Raw genomic sequence first — 21,410 nt, 5'->3', positions numbered from 1 at the left:
GCGTTCCTTACAAAGCAGAAACTCTGTGCCCCAGGAGGTTGTGGAGTGGCTACAAGTGCTTGACCTGAATCAGAAAAAGTCTGTCAGCATCCTCGTTGGGAGTTATCACACCTTGAGCACTAGCAGGTGGATGTGGATTTCAAAAGGCAAATTCAGGTTTAATGCCAGAGCACACGGGTCCAGGTCCAGGACAAGAGGCTGATCTCTGGGCCGGTGTCTGCCGAGTCAGTCAAGTTGCTCTGAGTTCTCCCTGCTGTCTGTGAGATCACAATTTCTTGTAAATATTTTTAGTAATTGGTTTGGCAAACTCCTAAGATTTACCGTGTCTTTCTTCAATGGTCAGAATACCCAGTTCATGACCTATTTGTTAAAAATCATGGAAATCGGAATTTCTCAGGAATAGATGTTCTGTTTAGTGAGTAAAAAAACAGGATCTGCATTTATCTGCTGTGATCTTTTTCTGTGATACAGTGTTATGGCTGAATTCCAGCAATGAAATTTCCAAAAAGGGAGTTTCATGTGTAGGTTTAAAATTATGTTGATGCCCTTTTCCAGTTGCTCACCTGTACTGCTTCTGCCACTGTAACAAAAATGACAATGTACCTTTCCACTTCATTTATTTACATAAGGCATGTAGGTCCATTCTTCATGATTGAATTTAACACGACAATATGCAAAGCCTTAGCAAAGCCATGATGCAGTGTACTGTGTTCCTTGATTTTTACAAACCTTTAATGTTGTTGGATGCATCCAAAATCTTCCTTAATATAGCAAATTATTTAAAACGGTTAATAGTGCCCTAAAAAGAATAAATGTGGGAAATCAAGAGGAAAATTTCTGTGGGGTGAGGATATCCCTCCCTATTTTTTTTTAATCTCTTGGCTTTTGTGTAGGGTATCTGTTACTCAACGATTTGCCCACGGGCCACGTCCACAGTTAATATTCATGCAGGGGGGAAGGCTGCCAGCCTAAGTCAGCTGGAGATCTGCTGCAGGGTGTACCTGCTATAAACAGAGTTACTAGGGTGAAAAACTGAGCATGGGAAGCTTGTGGTTCTGCTGACCCTTTCAAAAATGCAATATATAGCATCCCTTAGAAATCATGAGAAGCAATCAGAAGAATGTGTTACAAATCTGGCATTTAAGTTCGGACCATCATTTGGCTGTGTGTTATGCCAGTTTAGACTGAAGACCCCGGTATTAATAGCAGACTGTGGTAAAACCATGGAGATTTCTTACTGACTTTTCAGTGAAATTTTGAAAACGTAACTGACAAATAAATTAGATGTAAAAAATGTCAGACCTTTTAGCTGGATTTGGCTTGTGACGCAACATCCTTAGCTGCTAGCTTCAATGCCTTTTCTCCCTAAAATACACCTCGAGTTGAAGCCGAGCATTTACATTTTGTGCCAAGAAGTAAATGTGTCTGGAGAGAAATGTGTTTTGCTGTTGGTTTGTTTGATATTTAGAAATTAGAAGAGCATATAAATGCTGGTTTTAATCAGCTGAGACTTTGTGCGTTAAAATACATCTGAGTGAGTTAAGTATAAAACGTCTGCCTGAGGTAAGCCGCTGGAGAAAGGCGCTCACAGTGTTGTCTGGCTTAGGAGTGGCACAGAGCAGCACAGCTTGCAGTGTTTGTGGGGTACCTGCTTAACATGCACTTCACAGAAGCCAACTTGTGAATTCTGTGGGAAGCATCTAATGTAACCGGGAGGAAATGTGTGGGAGACGAGCAGGGCTGGTTCCTGTTCCCTCAGAAAAGCCAAGACCCACAGGGACCGCAGTGCCTTCTCTCTTCAGGTATCAACAGATACAAAGCACCTTGCAGACGTGAAACACGTGCTGGATGACCATGAGGAACACAGGTTCAGGTGCTTGATATTCCTTGTAGATCATGACTGATTAGGGAACTTGGATGCTAAACGCAAGCACGAGCATCCTTGTTGGGCCAAGGAGGTACTCTTTACTCTGCCTAAATTCCAAGCTTCAGATGTCACCTCTAACTCTTAAGTGCATGAAGAAGTTGAAGGCTCTGTGTGGGTGCAGCCTGTGGTTAGGCAAGAGACTTCCTAATCAAACAGACTACACCGTAGCTGTTCACGACAAATATTCTGCACCCTTCCCTAATCTGTTAATGGGTAGGAGCCTGATGAACTGCGTGTTTGATCTCGTGGTGCGCTCCCCGTATTTTTATGTTTCTGAGTTGTTTCCTCTCTCTCGCACAGTTCCGCAGGCTGCTCCTCCCATGTTAGTCACAGAAAGCATACAGACTTTTATCAGCTTAACAGGCAACTGTTAACAGTAATTACAGCACACTGAGTGTAAAGTATTACAATCGTTCATTTTAGTAACATGTTTATTAGGTCATAACAACAACTATAAACATAAGTACCATTTGCAGATATATGAACTTACTAACATCAAATCTTTACCAGAATCACGTATTCTTACAGGTGTCCCAGACACAACATTAACTTTATTAAGCAAAAGTTCATAAATAGTAAAAATGTCCTCTGTTTCACATTGCAGCGTTCCTCAAGCATGTATGTACAAGTTTGGAGTATCTTCTCCAAATCTATGTGTCATAAACTTCCTTAAGCTGTTTTAACAACCATAGAGATGACTTTTTTGCCTGCAGCAAAGCCTTTTGTCCTTGAGCAATCTACAATTAGTATTGCTCCCAGCAGACATGAAAGTTCATTTCTGAAATGAAAGTGGTGATGAAACACAATACAATATTATCTGCTCATGGTTTGCCTACACACTCTGCCCTCATTATAAATCTTTCAGTTATAACACTGTCTCCCAAGAACAATATGAGTCCCTTATACCAGTTCTTTATCCATACCACCTCTCTTTGAAGACCTTAAAATGGTTGACTTGCAGCAACAGAGATATTATACTTAGGGTGGAGTGTGTTTACAGTCAGTTCTTTTCCTTTTTAATATTTACACAGTATTTTTTTAAGGTTGCTACAATTTATGAATCATGTACGTTGACATATATTTTCTGAAATGTTCACAGTGCAGTATTTTGTGGCCTAACCAAACTTTGTAAATGTCATTAAAAATAAACTTTTTTTTTTATATAAAAATAGAATACTTTATATGTTTACACCAACAAACCCAGTTCTATCCTATACTAAACAAGCTATACAGTAGTATGCACAGAATTCCACAGGAACAGAAATGACATGTGATGCTTGCTCTAAAGCTATAGTACTCTTCCCTACCGAATGAAAGTTTTATTTACTATCTCTTTCCAAAACTGTTTCTCTGGTTGTAATTTCAAAATAAGGTATCGTAATTCACTGGGTTGTGTGATCCAAGAAGAGGCTGGGGGGCCTAAAGCTCTTTCTTCTTTTGGTCTTCTCAGCTCTTTAGGGCTGGCATGAAGAAGTTATCATCAACATTCCTTCTGTGGCAGTGTCTTTTTAGGTCAGGGCTGGATGCAACGCCTCCGCTCTTTACTCACCTTTGCCGACAGCTCTGCCCAAGGGTAGGTGGCAGAGCTTCAGCTACTCACCGTGTGACTCACCTGACAGCAGCTCCATAAAGTTGCCAGCCTGCCTGTCTCCTCTTCCTCTCTAGCATAACGCAGCCCGTACTACTACATCCCAGGGATAAGCCTGGCATTTAATATGGATGCCTTCAAGTTTTTATTCTGAGTGGTTAATTCTTTATTGAAAGAAATGGAGGCTTTGCATTTTTTAGCAAGAGATCTGTCGATACAGGCTGTTTGACTCAAAGAAGTGGTTGAATGTTGGAATAAAGTTGACACTAGGAATGCTTTAAGCTAGATGCTTTTCCCTTTATTTTATGTACCGTCTGACTACACCAGAGGACTGGCAAGGCTGACATACTTTGTTGATTTCTGTTAAGACATTTACCATGAGGCTGGCTCTCTTGGCTGCCTGTGTTCTAAGAAACCTTGTCGTTATAGTGCAAAAATCCAAAGTTGGGACTGTGTGGGAGGAAAATACATTTTAAACTACTGTAACTCTCACTGTTTGTCTTAGTCTTTTGTATGAAAACCATTTCTGCACTGCTCATTATCCTAACGTACGTGCACAGTAATAGTCCTTCCAGCCGTACTGATTGGTATTCTACTTTCTCCTTCATGGCATTAATGATGAATCTTTGTTCTTGGGTTTGAGCACACATGAATGAGAGCTAGTGGGAACTAGCTCTGGATGGTAGCACACAGCGTTTCCATTTGGTAAATTGATGCAGTTGTCCAAATACTTGGAAATTACTGTGATGGTTTATAGAATCCCATAGCCTTAAACAATGATATGATGTCCTTGTACTAGTGCAACTTGGGCAACAACATAAACATGTGCAACAGCGTTCTCACAAAGAGCGGGCAGTAAAAACTAGTGGACAAAATGTTTTGCTTTTTGTTCATACAACTAGGAATGAACTTCCCTCTATTTCAAACATACCCGTCATGTGTCAGCATCCATGTCTGTGTTGTCTTGTGATGATAAAAGGGAAGGATAGGGAGCAATGCACTTCACGTTGACATAAGTAGCATTCACATGAACATAGTGTTCCCCAATAAAAGTGGAGAAGATTGTTGATATTTTTGAAACGAGTTCAGAAAATGCTGGACGCATCTCAGGTTTTGGATGCCAGCACTTCAGCATGACTTCATACCTGCCGTTCAAATAAAAAAAGCGTTCAATTACAAAATCACGTAAAAAGGCAAAAAGCTCCCCTCTTTCCTCCAACAGTCTCACTTACTATAATATCAGAATATCAGCAGTATTTGCAGAAAGCTTTGCGAACTATTTACTTACAGTGGGTCGGGGCAGTATTCAGGTTGTAGCAGCCTTCTTCCTTGTAATAAGTAAACAGTTATATCAAAAGAATTTACATCAGGATAAGGTGGTGCCCCTCTTGTCATAAGTTCCCATAACAAGACACCAAAAGACCACTAAGAAAACAAAGAAATAAATAATAAGTTATAGGGTTGGAGGGCTTTACATTCCATTTTTAGAAGACTTTTTGACAGATTTAAGCGTTCAAATGCATGGATTTTCCCTTTGAAAAGTTATTTTACTGCATTCAGCTTTCTTTTAAGTGGGCTAATAAATGCTGTAGGGACTTGAGGAGCCACTTAAATTGCAGCCGGAGAAACTCAACTAAGTAAATGAAAGAAAATAAAAGCCCATAGGCCTGCTACTTAGCTGGCATAAATTGGCAGACCTCTTTTGAGGTTAATGGAGCTCTGCCAATTTACATGAGCTGATGATCTGACTAACCCTGTGTAAATACATACTGAAGAGAATACACATGGTGAAAATTCTATGCATCACAGGCTAATTTGAATCTGGATTGAAAGGAGAGCTAAAATAAAAAGTGATCCAGCCAACTAATGACTTCATCTTACATTTTTTTTTGTTCCTAAAAGGCCAGGTAATACTTGAGATTGCTGTAGGCAGTCGGTAAGTATTTATAAAGCAAATAAAGTCTTTTTCAGAACTATTAAATTTTATGAGTCTCAAAGTTAACCTGTTTTGTCAAGCTTTCCAGAGCCCCTCCTATAGCAGGGTTCAGCTCCAGCTTGGCTTCTTGGAATGTCCTTAGTTTCCCTTGGAGTGGGATTAAACTCCTAATTCTTTCCTGAGCAGTAACAGTAATAGATCATCAGGTTAACAACTTACTGCTTTGTGACTGGGACAAATACCCTTTTTGGATGTAGGAACAGTCTCTTATGTGAACTAAAGTTTGATTCAAATCAAAGTTTTGGGTTAGAGTAAGTCCATTCGTTAAATGGTAGAGAGATGCCTCAGGCAAGATAAGAGAAATTAACGTGTGATACAAATATGTTTGTATGTTACCACATCTGACTTTGTTGTGAACTTCTGAGTTTGTAAGCTTTCTAAAGCCATCCATTTCACTGGCAGTTTAGCTCCTGTTTTATTGTGCACACTGTAGTATTCCTTATCGTAGACATCTCTAGCAAGACCAAAATCAGCAACCTTGACAGTGAATTTTTCATCCAACCTAGAGAAATGACAAAAAGTATTATCTGCAACTGAGCAGGCGAGATTTACAGTGATGGTGGATTATAACGAGTGACTTGCATTTTTGAGACTGGAACTTCGGAAAACAGTACTTTATCTTGGATCTATTAACTAATGTAACAGTGAAACAAAAAGTGCAGCAAAGTATATTTGACACCCATTTAACACAGTTAATGAACTCAGGAAATTACTGATACTCTTTTGATAATATAATCTGAATTACAGTTCTTTTAAAGCAATTGCTCTGTATTAAAGGATTTTTGCTAATAGCCTACACATCCTGATTGAGTGTTACATCATTTCTCCCACAGCTGTTTCTTCATCCATACCCTTAGAAACTTCTGATTTTTATTTCCAAGTCAAGGCATTCCCTTTTCTATTCACTCTCAGTTTTGATAAGGAAGGACCCATCATTATCTCAGTGACTATATAGTAGCGTAGTCCTGTAACTAAGGATGCGTTTGGCATCTGGACTGGGAAAGAATGGTGATATAAGGTAAGTTCTTCTGGGATTACAGCTCAGCCATACCAGAAGATCTCCCTAGCTGTGCTCCTCCTATGCTTGGTGTTTGTCCCGACAAGCTGTCTCATTGTCAGAAAACAGATGTAGCTATGCCTAAGCCTACCCCTCATTATATGTGCAGACCTAGCCACAGCAAACATCTGCTTTCGGGATTCTTTACAGAATCACACAATCACAGAATGGGTGAGGTTGGAAGGGACCTCTGAAGATCATCTAGTTCACCACCACCTCTCCTGCCCAAAGTAGGGTCAGCTACTGCAGGATGCCCAGGACTATGACCAGTGGGGTTTTGAACGTCTGGAAGAACAGAGACTCCAGAAGCTCTCTGGGCAACCTGTGCCAGTGTCCAGTCACCCCTACAGCAAGAGCATTTCTTTCTATGTTTAAATGCAATTTTCTCTATTTCAGTTTGTGCCCACTGCCTCTTGGCCTGTCCCTGGGTACCGCTAAGAAGAATCTGCCTTTATCTTCTTTACTTCACCATATTAGGTATTTATACACATGGATATCACCCCGCTGCCTTCTCCAGGCTAAACAATCCTGTCTCTTTCAGCCTCTACATGTGGCATTCCCCTGTCTTGAATTTACGAGGTCTCTGCCTGGATAGCAATCTGGCCTGTTGAAGTCCCTCTGAAAGGCACACAATGATCCGCTGTTTTTACTCATGTAATAACTAAACCATTGCCAATAACGGGGTAGGGAAGGGCGTAGGAGGGAACTTCGATGGGGTAACAGGGGACAATTTGCCATAGCAGCTTCCTGCACCTCTTCCAGGATAGTGGAACAGAGTCAAGAGCCCATGGGAACTGTATCTGCATCCTGGCTTCCTTTCTGATGGACACTGCCATTGTGGCAAGGGTTGTGCTTCTGTGATTCTTGCCACATAGAAACACAGCCATTCAGTTGGCAATGTGAGACATCCTGACATTTGTTCCCTCCTCACCCAAGGAAGAGACAGTAGGCCAGAGAAATATCCTGTTGCCACTACTTGGACTTTGATTAGATGAACCAGGACTTTTATCCAGTAACCCAATTCCTTTCTTCTTAGGAAACCTGAAAATCATGTTGCTTGCAGCTTTTTTCCTCCCTTAAAACAACCAGCAGCTGTAAGCAAACATTATTTTTCAGAGACTGTTCAGGTGCACCAGTGTGCATCCTTTGAAAAAAACACTGAGAAATATGATGTCACAGGTAAACAACCTTTTTGCAGCCAGAGCTTCAGATCATGATATGCTAAAAATAAACTCTAATGTTTAATCCTGTTCCTCATTAATTCACAGCATAGGTGATGAATCTGCATAATAGTATCAGCAACTCCTGTATCAGTCTCTGTGTGAACTGAACTGTCTGGCTACCCAGACACTAGTAAGATTCTTTGCATGCTCTGATTTTTTAATGTTAATTTGTGTGTGCAATTGAGCCAAAGTAAGCTCATAGTTATGTACTTAAAGATTACTGTCAGGAGGTCTCACTGGTGTTTCTTTGTGTTTCTGTTTTTCTCACAAAATTCCCCTGTGTTCCTCTCCCTCCTGCTAGGCGTGGCAGCAGCGACGGGCTGCTTCTGAAGAGGTTGGGTGGAAGCACAGCAAGTTGAGACAACAGCAGTTTAACTTCCCTTAGGAGATGCCTTTTAAACTGTCTAACCAATGGTTTTGAGTGGCTACGCTTTCACCTCAGCTTTCCTTATTTCCCACACTCAAAAAAGCTTATGTGTAAGAAATGAGCCATTAGCAAGCTGAGTAGCTCATCAGTATGCAAGACAAACATCAGTATAACTATGGAACAGTGAAAGAACCACCCTATTTTGACTAAAAAAGAATAATCCTGGAAACTTTCATTTATCTTATTCCACTGTCTGACACAGAATAGTGTGATAAAATTGGCTGGAATTAGATGTCTGTACTTACATACAGTTTCTTGCTGCCAAGTCTCTATGGACAAACTTTTTGCTTGCAAGGTATTTCATCCCTTTTGCAACCTGAAGGCCAAATCCAATTAAATCTTTTACTGTTGGGTTCTGTAAAATACAAACATTTGTGATACAATGAATGCAGAAACCCAAGGAGCAGACTGTTTTTTGTTGTGACTCTCAGTTTTTGACACACCTATCTTGCCACCAGAATGGTCAAGACAGGTTGATACTTGTAGTAAAACTGGTGTAAGTTCAGGTCAAGTTCTTACCTCCAGTGAGGAAACACACTTTAAGAAATCAAAAACGCTGACAAGACTCCAGAAGAGCAGAGTTTGCAGCATAAGCAGCATGACCTGGGCTGGGGAAGTGGAACAGTATGCTGAAACCTCAGCATCACAGCTGATACACAAAATTCACATTTGTGAACTTAAGAGTAATAGCATGTAACTCAGCAGAAGGTGCTAACTATGAACTTGGAGCTCAACAGCTGGAAATGATCAAGAAAGGAGAGAGTCCTATTTGAGGCAAAATAAGTGCAAGCTGTCATCAGTATGATGCCATAGAAAAGGTAAATGCAACCTTAGCAGTTACCAGAGGAAGATTTTCCGCAAAGACTGGTAACTCTTTCTGGGGGTCTGCAAAGTAAGACCTTACTGAAAATGTTAAATTATTAAAATAAGTATAAAGATAAACCTGTAATTCTTTTATCCAGCAGCACGACTTGTTATGTAATAGTGAACTCCCACAGATTTTTGTGTTGTTGAAATTCCTCCATATAATTTTCTTCTGTGCAACAATCTCGTTCAGTTGTGGTCATTATTCTATTTATTTCAGGAAGGGCCATGGCACTATTCACAGACAAGGGATTTGTAGAATGAAAGAAGCTGAGAAGGGAAGAGGTCCCTACTCAGAAAGCTTAACTCCCCCAACAATGTGTCACAATGCATTTTTTTTATTTTAATTATACTGGCTATTGTTGATTGCCACACAGGCAGGGGCAAAATCCTGTTGGCTGAGAAGTCACTTTATACTGTCCTAGCGCTGTGAAATGGGTGAAATACTACAGCATAAGGTGGGCTTACACTACCTGAGGCAAGGCCTGTGGTCTCAGGGTTGCGAGAAAGCAGCGAGGCGTTTGAGAAGTCTGCAGTCTTTCAATGGAAATGGGGAAAATCTCTGACAATAGAGTACTCACAGTCTGTATAACAATTGCTGGTTTTCTTTCTTATAAGAAGAAAAATTATTGATAATAATGGGGCTGTGACACTAGCTGTACCCGAAGATCCCTCACCTAGGAGTTGGAAGAGCAGATGTTGATGACTGGCACAGTTGTGCTGAAGTCAACGGAGACATGCCAGTTTAAACTAGCAGATGGTTGGGCCCCTTGACTTAGATCTCATAAACACATTTGTTTATAAAGAGGCTTATGGATGGGAAATGAGAAATACTTATTGCTGATAATTTCTGGGAAACATTCTAGAGAGGAATTTGAGGGGGAAGGGAAGGAGTGGCAGCACTGTGGTTGGGCTCCGTGCCAGCCTAAGCAAGTGCTAAAGGTTAAGGTGTAGTAACAACAGCAAGTTATAGACATAATGTAATTATCAGAGCTTATAACCTGTGGTGTTGGAGCAGGGCGTGGCTAGACCTGAATTACCATTTGGTAGACCTCACCATGTACTTACATGAGTCTCATTCCTAATGAAGTTTCGAAGATCTCCGTGTTTCATGTATGGAAGAACGACTAAGGGGGATCCTTCACTGGGCAAACAGATTCCCAGGAGTGAGAGAACGTTGGGATGAGTGAAATCTTTCATTATTATTCCTTCTTTCAGAAACTGAGCTACTTCTTCCAGGTCTGTAATCCCTGAGAAATCCAGTAATAAAATGAGTTAATTAAAAGAAACCCAAACAAACTACTGCTCATTTCTGTACAGCATGTCATTGCACAACAAAGTGATAATGAGAAGTTACAAACAATCTCCCCATCTCCCACATTACAACTAGGTTATGTGCATCCATTTTGTTACCATGACCAAATAGAGTTGGTGATTTTAATTCCATTTCTCTTTTTCTTACTATGAATTATTTAGAACTGAATAACAACACTTGAGTAAAGCCTTTAATAAATGTTATAGTCTCTTCATGTTTTTCCAGCAGCTTTGCCCACTCTTAAGCAAATTAACTTCCAAACCCAAATCTTCAGTAGTCAGCAGAATAAGAAGTGACACTGCCTTTCCCTCATTTTCCCGTGTCCTTTTCTTTGTAAATGAAATATATGGGTATTTCATTTGAAGTACAAATATATACCGGTGCCTCATTGTAATCTAAAGTAATTGGAACTGCTCTAGAGATAAATCTGATCCAGCTGCAACTAGAAATCTTTATTTGTGAGCATACTTCACTGTAATTAATTAGTTCACCCCAGTTATCTTTGGAATTACGGTAACGTCTCACTATTAAACACGTAACTCACTATTCAGTGACTTCACAGCACAATGAATTTTCCTGCCATCATTATCCAGCAATGTCCCATGGTACACACACCCAAAATGTCCTGTGTGAAAACATGAGCAAGATTAGTTTTAATAGGTAAAAATAGCTTTTTTTTTTTTTTTTCCACTGGGTAGCAATTATGCTTTAAGAAAGTGATCGCACTCCATTTCTGTCCAATTCCCAACGCTTGTAACGTATACTTCATAACTAACACATAAAACTACCTTTACATAAAACCGTCATTACATAAAATGAAAACTCTATTTGCAGTGTAAGTGATATTTCTTGACCTAGATGGAGAGTACAAATAATGACAAGGCTGATGCCACAACTGCTTCATGTTCTTGTAATGACTATGCACACAAAAACCATGTCAGACCATTCCCACCATACTCTCCTGTGACACAGATGTCAAAAGAGGCCACTGGAAGGGACAAGGGAGCAGTTAGGAGCTGACATGACCCCTGGATCAGTCGTTGCCAGTGGTCTGCAAGCCCATGCCAAGTGGTCCACTCAATTGTTGGTGCACAGCGTTGTTGCACTTTCAGTGGGAAGTTGCAAAAGGAGGGTCACTGTGAGCTTACAGTCTCTTGGGTCTTGCTATTCCGTGGAAAATGTTAAGTATCAAAAGTGGTGTGTTGGCTATGAACATGAACTACTGATCACAGACTGACCACGTCACTAGGCAGCAGTCTATGGTCTCTGCTAGGGCCTAGTTCAGAGAGTGAAATGTCACTAAAAGATGAGAAGCAAAATTTGCCTTCTTTCTCATGGTCTAAGCAGTGACATAGACTGCCAGGGACACAGAAATCCTTCCTGATCCTGTGCTTTTCTACCAAGCAAATGGGGTAGTCTGTAGAACGCTACTATGGGGAAACCTGCTATGAGAAGTCAGGTTGACCTGTTCGGGATACAGAGAACTTTGAGCTCCAGACATTAATTTGTTCAAATCAAATTATGTACAGGTACTAGGGGCTTTAGTTCACAGATGTACTATTTACTGGACACTTTTAAAATACTTACATTTTTCAATTAGAAAGCCAAGTAGATTTTTGTCAAGTGTAAGCTCTGCAGAGAACAAGACTATCTGCTTAATTCTACTAGGTTCCAGTCAAAAGTGCTGGTCAGAGCCCAGTTGGCTTTGCTTTTGGCTTGGGTAAAGTTAATACAAAGTTTGTTTTATAAAAGCAACTAAAATCCCATCAGACCACAGATTGTTTGGAGCCTGGGCACAAATCCTAAAGCTTGGATTGGGTGTGTCTAAAATATTTTGCAGTTTGGCTGATTTCTAGTTATCAGAGAGGAGGAGAAAATTAAAAATGGTTAATTGGTGTCTTTCTGATGTTTTTCAACATTTAAAAAATGGGAAATTACTTGGACTTTTCTGAAACAAGAAAGAAAAGAAAAAGGCCCACCCTTGCTTTGGGGATGATGAAGTGTAATACATGGAAGGGAAACACACTGACTGATTTGTGGCTATTTTCCTGCAGAAGAGGCATTAGGAATATCATTTATAGCCAATTTTTTATCAGTATTCTGATATGCAACAAGAGATCTCTCGCGCATGATCTGCAGAAGTACTGAAAATCCAGCTTCTACTTGGGTTACTAATAGGTACTCAACAGTACAGAGTTTAATAAATGCCCCTAACAAATGCTGGCTCGGGCTATGAAAGGAGGGAACCTGCTTATGGAGATGCAGAGGGATAGGAATGATGGAAGAAACTGAGAAAAATAGGGGGCTTGCTATATCAGGGATAAAAATAAGGGGAAGTGAATCAGGAGCTATGCATTACTGCAGCTGGGATGAGAGGGGAATGAGGGGGAACAGAGTCTGGTAAGAGGAAACAAACAGTGTTCTCAGAGCTGGGGGAAACACGCGGAGGGAAAAGGAGTGTGTGCATTTCACCTAGCCCATGGGGAATGAATGCCCTAGTGACTGCTGGAACTTTCTGTGTTGTGTAGTGATCCTGCCAGCTCTCAGGCTCTGAGTTTAAGATGGCTGGTGCCCCTGCTTTGGCATACCCTGCCATTAGAGGTGTGCCTTAGTCTTGTGCAGTATTCTGTGGCAGCCTCACTCCTCCATCACAGCCTCACTTCTCCACCACAGCCTCATGGATCAGAAGCCCTGGCTGAGCTTTTCTGTAGCCTAGAAAAGGGTAAGAGTGAGGCAGTTGAGGGGGAACCAGCAAATCTCTGAGTTCAAAGGAGCCCTATTAATTGGCAGACTCTCCACCCTCTTGGTGTCTTCTCCAACTGATCAAATGCAGAACCTGTCACCTGACCTCAAGAGCCCCTTGGTTCCCCCCCTTGATTTGGTGCATGGGACGCAGTCCTGTAAAGAGGTAAAAGGCTTGAAAAACCTCCAGGCAGACACCTTATTCAGAATGGTTTATAATGAAAGGGCGTACAAAAAAGAAGAGCAGTTGGTAAGGTAAGAGTTGCAGTACCTACCTCTTCCTATTACTTCGCTGAAGTGCACAATCAGGCTGTCAGCACCAATAACCACATGCTGCACTTCTTTGACCAGGTCAGGATTTAAGGCACTGATGTCAATGTGGACATTAGTTTGGAGAAGTGGACTGGCTAAATCTGAGTCTCCGCTAGACAGAATCGGGGAGAGGTCAGAGTGAGGATACTGGGCAGGTCTGCACGATCCATTCTGAGACATGCTTGGAAACTGATCTGCAAGATGAACAGAAACCGTTACAATCCTTTCAGACTTCTTGGAAAACTGAGAGTTTTATTGCTTTGGTAAGCAAGGTTTGATTTTATCAGTTTGGAAGCGGCTTGGCGTTGCAGAAGTTTTGGTCACAAAGGAAAAATGAAAATATGCACTGCTGATCTGCCAAACTCCAGGAAAACCATGTCACTAGAAACTTAGGCCTGCCTCAGCCCTACTTTTATGAAAGTAAATGGCAGAACTTCCACTTTTCTGAGGGGATGGAACGAAGCCTTGTAACTTCTTGCCAAGTGTAGGTTATAGCATTTCTAGTAATTGGGAGTAACAAGAGTAAAATGGAAAAATTACAGCAATATGGGAGGAGGAAGTAGTGAACAATTAAAACCCTGAAACCTTTTATTATTGTCGTATTCTAATCTGGTAGGGAACTCTGCATTTCATGAAGGTTTCTAAACTGCTGGTGACTAGCTATATTTATCCAATGGTAAATATTCAACCAGGGAAATGCCTAAAGGTGATTCATATCCTGTAACTGCTGAAGATAATACAGTTAGTGCTACTCATGAAAATAACATGAGCCAGCTGATTTAGAATAGCAGAAATAAAAATGTTTCAGTCAAGCAAGGAGCATTTATTTGAGAAAATTATTTTTGTCAACAGCATGTTGTTCAGGTATTTTAAACTGCTTTCGTTGAAAAGATTTTTTCCTAGTATTTTGTGTAATAGAATCAAAGAACTAAGTTTAATTGACACCAATTTCAGTCTGTAATGATTGCTGTGGAGTCAATGAGCAGAATTTAGCCCAGGGTCAAAAAGAAAAAAAAAAGGAATAAATTTAACAACAGAAATTATCAGATATTTTATCACAAAGAGTAAAAGATGTTGTACAGACATGCTTTATATATTTATGTATAAAACTTGGGAAATTTTTATATAGTGCTGTTATCACTCCAGGTGCCAAGAAAAACTCGGTGCTGCTCTATCTAGAGGCAAAAATACAAACTCTTGCATTTACTAAGCCATATTTAGGTCACCAAGGGCAAATATCTATTTAAAAATCATGGTAAAATACCCTAGTCATGGTTGCAAAATAATTTTTACAGCTGCTGCATGTAGATCTGCATGTTTTCTAATGTTCCTGTCACTTTATTCTTTGACAGTAATTGATGTAAACATTCCTACAGGAACATTAAGTGAACACACCTTCCTGGGTGCACTCTCGGCTGTGCTTTGCTGGTGCACACTGGCCCCAGGACCACTGCAGATTTACCTTCCACCAAGGATCTCTGCATAGTTTTGTCTCATGTAGCACTTTCCCTTCTAACCAGTGGCACAGGCTTTGCTTTTCCTTTGGGAATCTTTCAATCAAGAAACTTCCTGTGCAAGCTGGCAGCAGCAATTAAAGAATCATAAAGGAAGCTTGGAACAGGCCTGGCTCTCAAACAGCTCCACGACTGGGCATTACCAAGGTGGAATAAGGATTTGGAGCGATTTCTATTGAGTTGTAATGGCAGCACCTGAAACAGTACAAGACTATGTCTACACCAAGACCAACAAATATCTGTGGTATCTCAAATATCATATGGTAACTTCTAACAGTTAAAGACTCTTTAATGGTAATCACAGAACATGGTCTCCACACATCTTGGCCACGTTCAGCCTGAAGTGGTGTGGTAAGTGCAGCAGAGTGATCTGGAGAATGAATACCCTTGCTAAAATGGTGATGTATGGCACAAAAATCTATTCAGCATAGGGTTATTCTTCCGTCATGCCCACAGGTCTGAAAATGAACAGCATGTTTTCTAAGACTGACATCTCAGCACACGTGGACCTCCACTCAATTTGTGACAGTTTTCACACCCCCTTTAGCTTAATTTTTAAAATCAGCATTTCTGCATCACACAGTGTGCCATTTTATAGGAGGTGCATGAACGGACAAAAGAATATCAGTTTACAAATCTCCATGTCCCATGTTGAGCTGACAGAACTGCTTTACCATGACTGTATGAACTCACTGAGACACGCTAAACCTACACCCACTCGATGCTATCCTTAAAATCGCTTTTTTCAGAGTGGATTTGTGCATGGTGTGATGGACCTTATGATAACACAAAATCATTCTACCCACTAGCTCCTAATAAACTGTGGAGCATACTTACAGAGAATTTTCACTAACAGCATTTTATATATTGCTCCAACCTGAGTAAAAGTAAAAATCCTTTGCACCTTAATCTTGGGAAGCACCTGAGAAGCTCAGTTCAAATAGTAAGCCTGTAAACACATGAAAATCCCAAACAATGCAGACACAGACAAACCAGATGAGAAAATGAAATTAAGATATTGATCACAACAGCTATCATCTGAAGACATATGAAAAGCAAGATGTATAAAATATCATCCATACAGATTCATAATAGAGGTGTACCTTCTAGAAAAGTTGATCTGTAATCTACAGATTCGCTTGAAACCATTTCTGTCGTTGGACTTACACTCCTCGCGCTCACCAGCCTGTCCAGGTGAGGAGTGTGCACCCTGCCATCATAGCGCACTAGGTCACTTCCCAGATCTGAAGGGGAGGGAGAGAAAGACAGTATGAGAAAACCCTTGTGTTTATTGTGTGCCAACATTCATTTAGGTATTTATTTCAGTTTAGATGTTCTGCTCTGCTGGGAAGAGGGTTGGGCTGTTGCTGAGGCAGACATGTGCAAGACCTGAACTTGCGCTATTTGTACAGCACAAGATTTGCTGTGACTTGTGTTAAAGCCCCACTCTTGGCTACACTGGAAGATCCAAATGAGCTTTGAAGCCTCCGGGGCCAGCTTCATGATCTGACCGTGATATTGTATCAGAACAAGACCTGGTTGTGTATTAGCTCCCCTCCTCCTCCCCCCTTGCGTAGTGCAGCAGTTCTCACTCGAAGGAAACCCAGACATGGGGGCCGGAGGGGAGGCACCCTGATCCGGGTGGACAGAAGACCAGCCGCTGCAGCGCTCTGTGTCTTGCACAAACTAGGCACAGCCTAGAGGACTACAAGGCAACTGGATGAAGCTGAAGTACTTGTGATTCCACACATGTCATTGACTCATTCCCTCTTCCAAGGCTGACTGGGGAAGAGGAGTTACTAAGTTTTCTACATAGCTCAGAGTTCCTCCGAAATCCTTCCCCTTTAGGCATAGTGTGGCCCTTCACCCAGCTCAGGCAAGAGCCAAGGGCCAAAACTCAACTAAACATTGCACTTGATTGTGAAACCTCTGCTGACAGGTTACAACAGGACATTGAACAGCAGTTAAGGAAAGCATAAATGGATGTCAGTTTTTAAAATCTAAGATATAATAACAGAATTATTTGATGAAGTCGACTATGATAGACCTTTAATTTGTTTCTTCTTCCTTCTCCAGAGGAAAAACACCAATAAGATAAAAATTAAAAGTGATGTTGAAACAACTCCAGCAATTAGTCCCGTGAAATTCTGATCTTGCCGGATCAGCACTTTTCCAATAACTGTTGACAAAACTTCTTGCTTCCACTGAAAAAAACACAGAAAAAATAGTGTGATGATTTCAAAAGACAAGCAAGAAGTAGAATATTAGTGCTAAAGTATAAGCTGATATGTCCCATATGTATTAAATCTTGATTTTGTAATGCTGTACTGTGATAAGACACTGGGAGTAGAGACATCGTTATATCGGTGTACGTGAAAGCAGATGTACATTTTTATGTTTCATTACATGCCTTCAAGAGCTCTGCTAGTGACACAGCTATGTACGTGCTACACCATGCACACAGCACACACTCACGCATGCACTCTGGATAACAGGGTCCCACTGCTACCAGATGTTAATTTAAAATACTAAATTCATACTTTTGCTGAAATGGTGCACAGAAATGTATGGGCTTATGGTTATATGGGCTGAAATGGATGTTAAAAAATTGCCCAAAAGTCTTTAATATGTGTCCTTCTGGCATAAATATGCTGTAACATCAAACTCCCTCTCTGTTGACAGCATGCCTGCATTTCAGTTCCCAAGGTCACGTGAGCCTGTCCCTTGCCAGCTTCTTGCTTGTCAACAGTTTAAAGAAACAAAACCAAACAAACAAACAACCCCCAAAACCAACACCCAAACAAACACCAAGCAGCTACCAGGGAAAAACCGTTTTAGGTCACACGGTACTAGCTCTGTTAGTCAGAATGCACTTGGCCATCTTTTCTCTTCCTCCTGTGGAATTCATTCCTCTGGGTACTGTAATGATGGATTTGCCCGTCAAAAGAGCAAATTTTCTTCTTCGCTGGGCAGACTGCAGTTTCTGAGGCTCCTTGCCAGTAAACAAGCAGAAACCTTATTTAACCCCTTTATGTTGTGTTCTTTTCTACATATGAAATACGTCACGCATATCTGTTTCTTAGAGGTTAAGGAAACATCATTTAGCAGAACTGACTGAATATAGTGCCAGTCCTGGTTGTATACGAAAAATACAAACAGTACAGAATGCAACATGTGCACAAGTATTACATGAAACTAGGCATTTACAGGTCCGGGAAACAGATACACTAAAAGGAGAGCTGCATCTAATTTTATAGGTTGCCTGATTCACCTAAGAAATTTAATCTGTACTTTTCAAAAGAAATTAATTTTAAAATAGATTAATATTTACTGAATTAGTAAATCAAATTAGTTATTACTATTTACTTAGATTGCAGTAGCACATAGGACTACCATTTACAGACCAGGATCCTATTGAGATGAATGTCATAAAGACATAGAAAAAAATAGGTGGTCCCTGCTCCAAAGAGCTTACATAGACTTTGATCTTAATCACACTTACATGACTGCCAAAGTTTCCGCTGTTTTCAGTGAATCGAGTACATGACAAGCAGATTTCAGAGTTTAAAAGTAATCCCATTCCACTGTGATTTTCCTTTTTTTATATTTACAAAACCCCCATCAAGATACTGAAAGATTTGTGTCTTATTCTATGAGTCAGTAGGTCAAAAGTGTCTACAATTTAAATTCGCAGTAGTACTCGGAATGACTCTAGTGAAACCACCTTTAGAACAATAGTGGAACTCAAACATTTATTCTAAGTGTCTGCATCTTACAAGAAGAATTGAAAGGAAATTACAAAAAGCAGACCAAAAAATCTTTCAGAAAGGATCTGATCCTCTTGACTGCAGCAGAATTTTTTGCTGAAATAAGGGCTTGTGAACTCCAGATTAAACCTACTCCATTATACCTTCCCGTTCCTCCCCGTATGGTTCCTTTGTGTTTGGATTAATAACCATGATTTTATTTTTGTGCCTAAGGCTCCAGAAAGTCTCTGCACAAACAGGTAACAACAACAATGATGATAATTATTTTTTATAAATTTCCATCTCAAACAGAGATAGGGATATCTCTGTAAACACAGGCTTAGGCTTAAATTTAAAGTTCATAGGTTCAATAGCGACCTTGTGAATGATAATAAAAATTGCATTAATATCTCATGTGTGGTGTAGCTGCCTCACCTCTATGTTCAGCTCACTATTGGATTTCAGGAGATCGCTGGGAACCGTACACAGAATTGATTCTGACTGCAGGAGGAGGTTTTCGCAGCTTTTATTTCCAACTTTTAGCACTTCTCCTTTAACAGCTTCTGAATCAATGTAATTTCCCTTGGAAAAAAAAAATCAATTTCACATTACATAACCATCTCATAAAAGTTAGGGAGAAATCCTTTTATTACCTTGGAAAATGTTTTTAATGGAAAAACAATTGTGAAATAAAAGACTAATGCAAATTTACATTGCCCTGTCAATAGCATGTATCGGGTTTTTTTCATGTAAACAGGAGTTTGACAGACAGGCCACAGGGTGATGATAAAGTTTACAGATAAGATCTGCTGTCACTAATACTCATACAGCCCATGCAGACTTCTAAAAATGTAAAAGTCTGAGGGATAAAACCTATTGGTCCTGTTTAGATTTTTGCACAAGAAAGGATGCATTATGTGATGCTGTTTATATAAAACTGGCATTATATTATGTTTAAAGTAAAGGCATCTCAAACATTTTGTTTTGCAAGTGGTTAGGGTAGCAGGAGCGAAGTTTTCAAAAAGAACTATTTAATTATAATCATAAACAAGCAAAAATCTGTTAAAATCAGGTTCCACAGACCAAAAAGGAACAAACCCTGGTAAAGATGACAGCATGAAAAGTGCACTCCCTACTCAGAAAACCTGCTTCCACCTCCCAGACTTGGAGGAAATATTACTCCCTCTGCTGTTGTGATAGTAGTGTCCAAAGGCCAAGTTCATGATCTTTTGTGCTCAGGAGTGCATCAGTATTTAAGAAGCTGCCCTACCCTGTGTACAGCCCAGCTTAAGATGAAAGGACAAGCACCCTAAGCAGGATTAAAAAGGGAGAAGGGAGGATGGGGAGTAACACTAATAAAGGCTATTTATGCGGGCTGATCTGGGAGCTCTTCACGAGAAGGGAGGAAGGCATCGTGGCTGACACTGCTGCAAGGCCTCGTACACTGGAAATAAAAGTAGAATCCCATTCTGAGGGGCAAAATATCTTACTCTGGCATATGTTTTAGGTCTGCTGCAGAATCAGACAGAACCCTGGGAAGATTTAAAGAAACATACGGGAGAGCCAGTTTAATGTCCTATTTTGACTGGTAAAGCCACACCTCAGGTAAATGCTTTTTAATTTTTGGCCAAAGCAGTCCATTTTGCACTCTATCTTCTGTCTACTTGGAGCCATTCTGTTTGCTGTACCAGGAAGCATGTGACTGACTGTTTATGGTTTATTACTATGGAGGCTTGCTGCATATTGTGAGCTATTCAGGTTCAAATCTTTCCTTTGAACGGTGTACCTCAAAAGACTTGAATTCGAGTTTTCCACCTTCAGGATAAATATATTATCCTGGAGAGCATGGGTGAGTGGCCTCTTTTCCTTCTACACTGAATCTTAAGATTTTTTAAAAACAATTTCTAAATTTTTTTTCCACCAAAGCTGATACTTATCCTAAAGGGGGGGGGGGGGGGGGGGAAATCATACTGATGTTTCCTAAGTTGGTCCTTTGCCAGTTATAATGAAGATAGTAACTTTTACTTACTACCATTACCATTATGTTACCATTCATATAATGTAGTTTCAAATATATTCACTATAGTATCTCAATGTATTAAGAGTTTCAAAACTCAGCAGTGGTTTTGCTCTTCTCAGGACCACCAAAATTTGACTACCATTTTAAGAAGAGGAAGAAACCGGCTTCTGTGAGAACGGGGAAACTATTTCCTATTTTAAAATGCATATTACTCGCTTCTTGCTGAGCAATGCCCTTGCACACAAGCTGGAGAAGCTCGTTACTGGGCTGAGCAGCTGTCGCAAACCAATCTGATAGATCAACTACCTCAAAAATGTAGAGAGATGGGAATAATCTGGGGTAAATTCTAGAAGCAGTAGAAGGACCACAAAGCCAGGCATGGAAATTTTGAGATTGGTGTCAGAAGAATTCTTGAGGTTCTTAAGCAGACCGGGTGGACTTGGGAAGAATGAGGAGTTACTGCGGCTGCACAGCTTCCACTGCAGCTTGCTCAGAAATCCCAGTTTCCATATTGCATTCTCTTGGATCAGATACTGAAAGCAACATCATTTTATGTGCAACGTGGAAGATGGAAAAGAGAGTGACCAACAAAGAGATAAGAAGAGTTCCTTAAGATTGTCTTATAAAGAATGTGTGGTCCTCTTCAGCAGACTCAGGTCTTCGGTTGTCCCCAACAGTG

At 40.4% G+C, this 21,410-nt stretch overlaps 1 protein-coding gene across 3 annotated transcripts in view; it reads right to left on the bottom strand.

Moving 5' to 3' along the window:
- Positions 1-2,340: 2,340 nt before the first annotated feature.
- Positions 2,341-21,410, bottom strand: part of MET (MET proto-oncogene, receptor tyrosine kinase) — a 91,300-nt gene continuing 72,230 nt past the window's right edge. For 2 of the 3 annotated variants that reach the window (XM_080390997.1, XM_080390996.1), the window contains exons 12-21: positions 19,147-19,293; positions 17,013-17,169; positions 16,069-16,209; positions 13,415-13,645; positions 10,942-11,022; positions 10,151-10,332; positions 8,464-8,573; positions 5,848-6,013; positions 4,804-4,940; positions 2,341-4,660 (exon numbers count right to left, since the gene is read on the bottom strand). In XM_080390997.1, coding sequence (XP_080247123.1) covers positions 4,450-4,660; positions 4,804-4,940; positions 5,848-6,013; positions 8,464-8,573; positions 10,151-10,332; positions 10,942-11,022; positions 13,415-13,645; positions 16,069-16,209; positions 17,013-17,169; positions 19,147-19,293 — 1,563 coding nt within the window. In that variant the 3' untranslated portion in view covers positions 2,341-4,449. The remainder of the gene's footprint in view (positions 4,661-4,803; positions 4,941-5,847; positions 6,014-8,463; positions 8,574-10,150; positions 10,333-10,941; positions 11,023-13,414; positions 13,646-16,068; positions 16,210-17,012; positions 17,170-19,146; positions 19,294-21,410) is intronic. The other variant, XM_080390998.1, reaches the window with a different exon arrangement.

Source organism: Falco punctatus (assembly GCF_963210335.1).
Source record: "Falco punctatus genome assembly, chromosome: 6".
Classification (NCBI taxonomy): Eukaryota; Metazoa; Chordata; class Aves; order Falconiformes; family Falconidae; genus Falco; species Falco punctatus.
The sequence above is the reverse complement of the archived record's forward strand: the minus strand, read 5'-3'. Positions and strand labels throughout refer to the sequence as shown.